General features: G+C 40.0%; 2 protein-coding genes across 2 annotated transcripts; one reads left to right on the top strand and one right to left on the bottom strand. All coding sequences in view use genetic code 11, as the record gives it.

Annotated features, from left to right (window-relative positions):
* Positions 1–3,433: 3,433 nt before the first annotated feature.
* EGR_10457 (hypothetical protein) lies at positions 3,434–4,776 on the bottom strand (the record flags this gene model as incomplete). The annotated part of the gene is made up of 2 exons (XM_024499706.1): positions 3,434–3,488; positions 4,610–4,776. The coding sequence occupies 2 exons, from the start codon at positions 4,774–4,776 to the stop codon at positions 3,434–3,436; spliced, it is 222 nt and encodes a 73-aa protein (XP_024345891.1).
* Positions 4,777–6,579: 1,803 nt separating this feature from the next.
* On the top strand, positions 6,580–7,247 carry EGR_10456 (hypothetical protein; the record flags this gene model as incomplete). Its single annotated transcript, XM_024499705.1, has 2 exons — positions 6,580–6,616; positions 7,120–7,247. The coding sequence occupies 2 exons, from the start codon at positions 6,580–6,582 to the stop codon at positions 7,245–7,247; spliced, it is 165 nt and encodes a 54-aa protein (XP_024345890.1).
* Between the last annotated feature and the right edge of the window lie 2,281 nt (positions 7,248–9,528).

The following is a 9,528-nucleotide window of genomic DNA, read 5'->3' as shown; positions in this document are numbered from 1 at the left end:
TTCTGCATCAGCGTACAAAATGGTCACCTCACATGAAATGGCGTTGAGACTACTACTTTTAATCAACAACCACTTTGAACTTGACAAATTGGCCAAGCAGTTGTAATTTCTGTCCAAAATGGCACTTTAATTCATTTCTTATACATATGCATGTTATTTTTTGGGGAGATGTAAGTGCTCATTTTTCGATAAGGTGCTTGTTCTCATCAAAGTTCAGAGATTGCCCAATAAAACTCCAGATTTGCCTAAAATCACAGATAAAATGTAAAGAGAAATGGTTCTTCGCCTTATTAGCTCTGATGCCAACTGCGTTTACAGGTTGTTTCTTCCGATGAAATTTTTCCCAGACCATGTGTATCGCAACATGCGATGCGGATGACTTGGCAAAATCACCAACTTGAATTCCCCTCTAACCCTAACCCCATCTTGCTGACCGTCAGCTGTCAAAATTTTTATTTAATGTCATTTGAACGCAAAGTGAAAAATGGGAGGACAAGACGCAGATGAAGGGTACTATCAAGGTTAGAGCACATCTATTGAGAAGTCACCACCATGTCAATTATTAAAAGGGGACTTTACATAAATACAGGTTGAGAGGGTTTTTAATAGTTCAGAGTATCTTGCATTTGTAAGCTCAAACTGCTTTTACCATTGTCTTAGCTGAAGCACACAGGAGTCACATCTACTTGCCTTTTTAAGGAGCGAAGACATGCAAATGCAATGATTGTCATACGGATTTTTTAGCACCTAAACCCAAAATCCCTTCATCAAGAAGAATGATCTTGATAATGCAGCAGATGAAGTTCAGCTTTGCCTTATAACAGATTGCAAAGCGTGCTATATGATAAACCTAAGAGTGGCGCAATATCAAATTAATTACAAGAATTACGGACAATTAAAGCTAGTTAAGATTATTATATATGCACTCTTCATTTCTGTAAGTATAACGGTTACGAAATTATGTGTTTTATATCCCAAGGTAGCCGGTAAACATGTATTCTTTAGTCCTTTTTTTTTTTTACAGGCTGCACCAGCATTTCGCTTGGGTGGAGAGACCGTCACGATGCTCGCCTCAACCTGCCCAGCTCGTTATCCTTAATTGCGACGCATAGGATGCCAGAAATGGCTTTAAGGGCTCTCATTAAGGCGTAGTATTCGTAGTCACCAATTAAGCTAAAACACACGCATTGAGGTAGGAGTCATTTGCTACGTTAACAAAGACTCGAGACAGTGGTTTCTTTAAAAGACTTTTACTTTTAATAATAACTTATCCTGCCTTCTGAAGGCAAGCAGCACTAGCCTGGTAATCCTTTAGTTTGTATCAAATCCCTTAGCACGGAGCGTCTGACCATTGTAAACAATAAAATATGGCCTTTACGGAGGTGTCAATTTACGATAAGATAGCTTTCTGTACGATACACTGACCCACCAAAGTGCCGACATTAACATCCTTCACAAACACTTCTTATAGCACCTACCATTAGCGAACGAAACCGCGTGATGCCATCAGCCATCCTGTCTATAAGACTTGCTGCTAGACAAACAAGCTCAAATTTTCCTGTTCACTTGTGACAGAGGGCTCCGAGCTAATTTCCTAAAGTGGGAATATTTCATACAGTCAACCTGGTCATCATTTAATTCCACCTAATAACCAGAGGGAAGTCGCCAAGAGTTCATACTTTGGCTATACAAAATGGCGCATTGCATTCGATATACGGCCGCCTTTTTGACCTAACTGTTATTTGCGTGCATACGTAGCTAGTTGTTGTTTAATAAATTAATTATTATCGATATAGTTTTAATAAAGGAACATTAATTTGTTGGTATGTTCCAAAGATTCTGCTCGTTAAAAAGCAGGTTGTGAAGAGCTAATAGCAGGGAAAATAGGAACTACACAATTCTGTTGGTGAGAGCTTTAAGCAGAGTAACAGCGATTTCAGCATAGCCCCGTTCTTAAGCTAGATAAAGATTTCGCCAGTTACTCTGTGTACCGCATTTGTGTCTGCTCCAAAAAGGAAAGGCCGATAAATTGATGGTATCCGTCAAGTGACAACAGACAGAATATTCAAGAATTAGCACCAGTCGGTTAGCAGTTTGCTCCGAGTTGTGTCTCAGACGGAACAGATAAGCATGAAGGTCAAACTATGGAGGAAATATTATTTACCTGCTCTTATCAGAGCATTGACCATATTTACATTTCGTCTTCTCATTGAGACCATGAATGGAGCGCAGCCATGCCGATCGTCGGCTTTAACAGTTGCCCCTCGAGAAAGTAGAAGACGAATGGCTGACTTATGGTCGCCACAAACGGCTGCATGGAGAGGAAGTTTAATCGATGTGCCTAAGAGACTTACATGTGCCTTACAAGCCAGCAAGATTTGTACCACCGTCATATTTGTGCCAGACGCAGCCTGTGCAAGAGGAGGGTACATTTCCCTTCTCCGATACTCCAATAAAAGCCACCACCGTCACAGTGACCTCCAACCTGGCAACATTACCTTAAGCAGAAGCAAAGCGGCTAACAATTTGAAAGCGAAGTCATAAGAATGTGCGCTGTTATTGACTAGTGCTGCAATAAGTCAAATGGATGTCACTTTCACGGGTAAAGAATATACAGTGCGGAGTAGTCTGTACCCTACGCTAGTCACAAACCATTAGGGAGGCGAAAGTGAGAAACGATTTATTGCGCTAGTTCAATTCGGACCTCGTGAAGGCACCTTGCTAGATTAGATATCTCACAACATCAATGGTTTTGAAGTAAACGGCATACATTAGGGTCGTGAATTTAGATCATTGGTAGCTTTTATGTGGATTCCATGTAAAAGTATAAGTTCACATAATTTATGTTGTTAGTAATTGCTGCCCACTGAAGTGCCGTATTGTCCAGTATGACAGTCAGAGTAAATGACGTATCGTAGATGAGAATGACTTGCACCGCCCTTTCAGAACCGCACACGTCAGTCTTTAAGAGGGGAATCTCGCTATCTTCACACAGTCACGTCTGGATCAGCCTATTATACACAAAGAAAAAAGGATTGCACGTAAAACACAATAACTGTGGCAGCTGTACAGTTTTACACTGATCAGAATTTTGTGGATTTTGTTTGTAATGGGAATTTGGCAAAGGCAGGCTGACTTCGAGACGCAGAAAGTCTGCATCCTAACTATGCCGATGGATGAGTTGACAAGGGATATGAAGAAAATATCAAAACAGTTTGAGTTCCTACAAAATGATTGGAGGCACTTGTTCACCTTCACTTATTTCCAAAATATAGACGGCTTTAATTGCACCACACTTTAATATGATGGAGTGAGTGAGTTTGGAATAAAGTTAGGAGAATGAATTAACACTCATTCGAAATAGGGAATAGAGGGCGATGGGAACGTTGCACTTGATGGCTCCTGTCACTGCTCTCCTGTAGAAGGACTAAAATTATTTAATAATTAGAGAACAAGAAACTGCATTCAAGACTTCATATTTACAATACCTATGATAACCAAACACAAAAAGAAATTGTATGTTGCATAACTTACACGCACCTTAGGACAAATTAATGCTGCCAAAATACGGCTACTGATCGCCATTCAGTCCTGCATTTACCTAAAATGCAATAACCTATGCAAACTTTATATAGAAATATTTTTTTTGTAATTTGCAGTTATTGATGTTTTAAGTTCTCAAACCTACTTCGATATTAAATGAAGGCAGTATCATGTTATAAAGTAGATAATTGCTGCCTTCACGTTTTAAATGAATAGCTAAACCTGATATTTTAATGATCAACTGCTAAGTTAGTCTTCTACATCAAACACCATCTGATTTCGAGGTCTAAAATGCAGGTGCAAAATTCAGCGTGAGCATGAAATTTTTAATGTAATTTTAATGCTGACATTGCTGCATCAATACTGATCACGGTAATACAAGGTACTTTACGATATTCGACGACAATATTGACAACGCTAACAGTGACAAGAATGTCGATCACGGCAAATCAAGCGTCTACTGCAAATGCAAGGGCTGGACAGAAAATTCCAACGTTTACTTGAAACTCAACCATTGAAACAGTGGCTTTGACAAACGTAACTTCTACGACAATCAGCAGCAATTTAACGACAAATTTTATAATGTCTCCGATCTAACACACCTTTTAATCTGCTTTGAAGAATACCAATTTTGTGGGGGACTCACAGGGTCAGCATATGGCAGATGAGAATTTTCTATTGCCTCTTTCCTTTTTTCCGTTCCTCCATTTAGGCTCTTACCTGTTCTTCTAACAAAATTGATTAGTTGTGTCATTCTGAACATGTGCTTTACGATATTCTTTGCTCTCGTGTATAAGCGGTCATTGCTACTTGCTGAAATTGGCTTTATCAAGCTTAACTAAGTCGGTGGAAAAGTGCCACTACAGCGAAGGTGTCGCCACTTCTCTGCTGCAGCTTCTCCATCACATTTAACGATATCTAATGAACCGTGTATGGAAGTGATGGTGGTGTGATTTCCTTATTATTTTGTAAGTATAAGTAGACTTACAGTCGTCTCGTAGGAAGTGATCACGTAGGCTTGATTTTTTCACCTAGAATAGGATTTAGGAGGTTATGAGTCACTTACAGGACATCACAAATCACCTCGACGAATGTCGCCATGTAGTATGCTAGCAGAACATTTGTTCTGCTGACAATGAAGAAATCGCTCCAAGTCGACCAAGTACAGTGGTAATTGCTATCGCCAAAACGTTTGCCATTTAAATTAACCATTTCACCACATTTTTTATTCATGTGACATGAAAATGTTAAAGATTTTCATGAGCAGGTTAAAATGGATGTAATGGAACATGGGTCTGGTGTATGTGTTAAACTATCACACGAAATACGGGAAAGCATAATAGGCTGTTGGGCTCTGCTAATTCAATAGACTGTCATGGATTTGGCCGAACTTGGATTGGATATCTCAACTGTCGCAAATGACACTGATGGATTTGTTGGCAAGTCATGGTCTAACGAGTGACCATCCTTCATATTGTAGCCATGAGGTAGTTAGACAAATGTATCTACTAGCCCTGCCTCATTCATTATTAGGTGCTTGCGAATTGATCGCTAGGCGGACAGCCCTTAATCAAGTACTATAAAAATAGGTAGAGGTTGATCGTATGCATTCTTTGGACTGTTGCAAATGTAATGGTAATTCTCAGGCATTTGTTTTTGTCCATCTAGGTGGTGCTACTTCAGCGTTTAAGTAGGCGGGAATCCGGATTTCTGGCAAGAAAGTGCCTATTGCTACAACTCAAGATATTATAAGTCAGGAGTCAATTAATCCTCCAAGCACAGACGCCTTTGCTCACATACAATTCACCTGACACCCTACCGTCTCTAAATTATGCAGCATGGGGTCCGGCCAAATCAAAGTACGATATACCATCCAAAGCTTAGTCCAGTCCTACTAATCTCACTTAAGCAATCGTTCATTCATCAGCTTCGACAGGACACGGAGTTGCCCTAGATTCTCGAAGAAATTAGCTAGTGGGTGGATGTAGGTTCTCTTTGAAATAGCCTGACAAAAAGGCATGATTCTTGCCCCATGTTAAATAAAAAGTATGGGGATATGGAAACAACACTTATAGGCAAAGTTTGTAAGCTAAAAGTTTGCCTTTGGAGTACTAGAAATGGCTCAAAGATCGGGCTCCATAGCAAATCGAATTGGCCTCTGTTCACTTTGATGCAAGACACCAAGATTTGACTAGTAATTCCATTTTACACACAAGATCCTGCATTTGATAATAAACATTTCTTAGAGATGAACAAGACGTTCACCACAGATAATCTTGACATATGACGAAAAAGCATTATCATTTGCAGTGAACAAAGGAGCTTTTATTATTGTTCACAGGAATGTCTTCTCCTGATACACTTCTAATGAGACCCAGGTTTTGTATGTGATTTCGCCTATGTGCAAAGCGTCGCTTAATTTCACATTCTTGGAATTCCTGCTCCTGAAAAAGCGAAATTCGGCTAGCGAACGAAAGGGCCATATAATTCATTCGTTGCTGAAAACGAATGTAAAGACTACTTCTATTCACCATTTAACTAAAGCGCCGATCTTCTGCATCAGCGTACAAAATGGTCACCTCACATGAAATGGCGTTGAGACTACTACTTTTAATCAACAACCACTTTGAACTTGACAAATTGGCCAAGCAGTTGTAATTTCTGTCCAAAATGGCACTTTAATTCATTTCTTATACATATGCATGTTATTTTTTGGGGAGATGTAAGTGCTCATTTTTCGATAAGGTGCTTGTTCTCATCAAAGTTCAGAGATTGCCCAATAAAACTCCAGATTTGCCTAAAATCACAGATAAAATGTAAAGAGAAATGGTTCTTCGCCTTATTAGCTCTGATGCCAACTGCGTTTACAGGTTGTTTCTTCCGATGAAATTTTTCCCAGACCATGTGTATCGCAACATGCGATGCGGATGACTTGGCAAAATCACCAACTTGAATTCCCCTCTAACCCTAACCCCATCTTGCTGACCGTCAGCTGTCAAAATTTTTATTTAATGTCATTTGAACGCAAAGTGAAAAATGGGAGGACAAGACGCAGATGAAGGGTACTATCAAGGTTAGAGCACATCTATTGAGAAGTCACCACCATGTCAATTATTAAAAGGGGACTTTACATAAATACAGGTTGAGAGGGTTTTTAATAGTTCAGAGTATCTTGCATTTGTAAGCTCAAACTGCTTTTACCATTGTCTTAGCTGAAGCACACAGGAGTCACATCTACTTGCCTTTTTAAGGAGCGAAGACATGCAAATGCAATGATTGTCATACGGATTTTTTAGCACCTAAACCCAAAATCCCTTCATCAAGAAGAATGATCTTGATAATGCAGCAGATGAAGTTCAGCTTTGCCTTATAACAGATTGCAAAGCGTGCTATATGATAAACCTAAGAGTGGCGCAATATCAAATTAATTACAAGAATTACGGACAATTAAAGCTAGTTAAGATTATTATATATGCACTCTTCATTTCTGTAAGTATAACGGTTACGAAATTATGTGTTTTATATCCCAAGGTAGCCGGTAAACATGTATTCTTTAGTCCTTTTTTTTTTTTACAGGCTGCACCAGCATTTCGCTTGGGTGGAGAGACCGTCACGATGCTCGCCTCAACCTGCCCAGCTCGTTATCCTTAATTGCGACGCATAGGATGCCAGAAATGGCTTTAAGGGCTCTCATTAAGGCGTAGTATTCGTAGTCACCAATTAAGCTAAAACACACGCATTGAGGTAGGAGTCATTTGCTACGTTAACAAAGACTCGAGACAGTGGTTTCTTTAAAAGACTTTTACTTTTAATAATAACTTATCCTGCCTTCTGAAGGCAAGCAGCACTAGCCTGGTAATCCTTTAGTTTGTATCAAATCCCTTAGCACGGAGCGTCTGACCATTGTAAACAATAAAATATGGCCTTTACGGAGGTGTCAATTTACGATAAGATAGCTTTCTGTACGATACACTGACCCACCAAAGTGCCGACATTAACATCCTTCACAAACACTTCTTATAGCACCTACCATTAGCGAACGAAACCGCGTGATGCCATCAGCCATCCTGTCTATAAGACTTGCTGCTAGACAAACAAGCTCAAATTTTCCTGTTCACTTGTGACAGAGGGCTCCGAGCTAATTTCCTAAAGTGGGAATATTTCATACAGTCAACCTGGTCATCATTTAATTCCACCTAATAACCAGAGGGAAGTCGCCAAGAGTTCATACTTTGGCTATACAAAATGGCGCATTGCATTCGATATACGGCCGCCTTTTTGACCTAACTGTTATTTGCGTGCATACGTAGCTAGTTGTTGTTTAATAAATTAATTATTATCGATATAGTTTTAATAAAGGAACATTAATTTGTTGGTATGTTCCAAAGATTCTGCTCGTTAAAAAGCAGGTTGTGAAGAGCTAATAGCAGGGAAAATAGGAACTACACAATTCTGTTGGTGAGAGCTTTAAGCAGAGTAACAGCGATTTCAGCATAGCCCCGTTCTTAAGCTAGATAAAGATTTCGCCAGTTACTCTGTGTACCGCATTTGTGTCTGCTCCAAAAAGGAAAGGCCGATAAATTGATGGTATCCGTCAAGTGACAACAGACAGAATATTCAAGAATTAGCACCAGTCGGTTAGCAGTTTGCTCCGAGTTGTGTCTCAGACGGAACAGATAAGCATGAAGGTCAAACTATGGAGGAAATATTATTTACCTGCTCTTATCAGAGCATTGACCATATTTACATTTCGTCTTCTCATTGAGACCATGAATGGAGCGCAGCCATGCCGATCGTCGGCTTTAACAGTTGCCCCTCGAGAAAGTAGAAGACGAATGGCTGACTTATGGTCGCCACAAACGGCTGCATGGAGAGGAAGTTTAATCGATGTGCCTAAGAGACTTACATGTGCCTTACAAGCCAGCAAGATTTGTACCACCGTCATATTTGTGCCAGACGCAGCCTGTGCAAGAGGAGGGTACATTTCCCTTCTCCGATACTCCAATAAAAGCCACCACCGTCACAGTGACCTCCAACCTGGCAACATTACCTTAAGCAGAAGCAAAGCGGCTAACAATTTGAAAGCGAAGTCATAAGAATGTGCGCTGTTATTGACTAGTGCTGCAATAAGTCAAATGGATGTCACTTTCACGGGTAAAGAATATACAGTGCGGAGTAGTCTGTACCCTACGCTAGTCACAAACCATTAGGGAGGCGAAAGTGAGAAACGATTTATTGCGCTAGTTCAATTCGGACCTCGTGAAGGCACCTTGCTAGATTAGATATCTCACAACATCAATGGTTTTGAAGTAAACGGCATACATTAGGGTCGTGAATTTAGATCATTGGTAGCTTTTATGTGGATTCCATGTAAAAGTATAAGTTCACATAATTTATGTTGTTAGTAATTGCTGCCCACTGAAGTGCCGTATTGTCCAGTATGACAGTCAGAGTAAATGACGTATCGTAGATGAGAATGACTTGCACCGCCCTTTCAGAACCGCACACGTCAGTCTTTAAGAGGGGAATCTCGCTATCTTCACACAGTCACGTCTGGATCAGCCTATTATACACAAAGAAAAAAGGATTGCACGTAAAACACAATAACTGTGGCAGCTGTACAGTTTTACACTGATCAGAATTTTGTGGATTTTGTTTGTAATGGGAATTTGGCAAAGGCAGGCTGACTTCGAGACGCAGAAAGTCTGCATCCTAACTATGCCGATGGATGAGTTGACAAGGGATATGAAGAAAATATCAAAACAGTTTGAGTTCCTACAAAATGATTGGAGGCACTTGTTCACCTTCACTTATTTCCAAAATATAGACGGCTTTAATTGCACCACACTTTAATATGATGGAGTGAGTGAGTTTGGAATAAAGTTAGGAGAATGAATTAACACTCATTCGAAATAGGGAATAGAGGGCGATGGGAACGTTGCACTTGATGGCTCCTGTCACTGCTCTCCTGTAGAAGGACTAAAA

The sequence above is a fragment of the Echinococcus granulosus genome (assembly GCF_000524195.1).
Source record: "Echinococcus granulosus chromosome Unknown EG_S00221, whole genome shotgun sequence".
Classification (NCBI taxonomy): Eukaryota; Metazoa; Platyhelminthes; class Cestoda; order Cyclophyllidea; family Taeniidae; genus Echinococcus; species Echinococcus granulosus.
The sequence above is the reverse complement of the archived record's forward strand: the minus strand, read 5'-3'. Positions and strand labels throughout refer to the sequence as shown.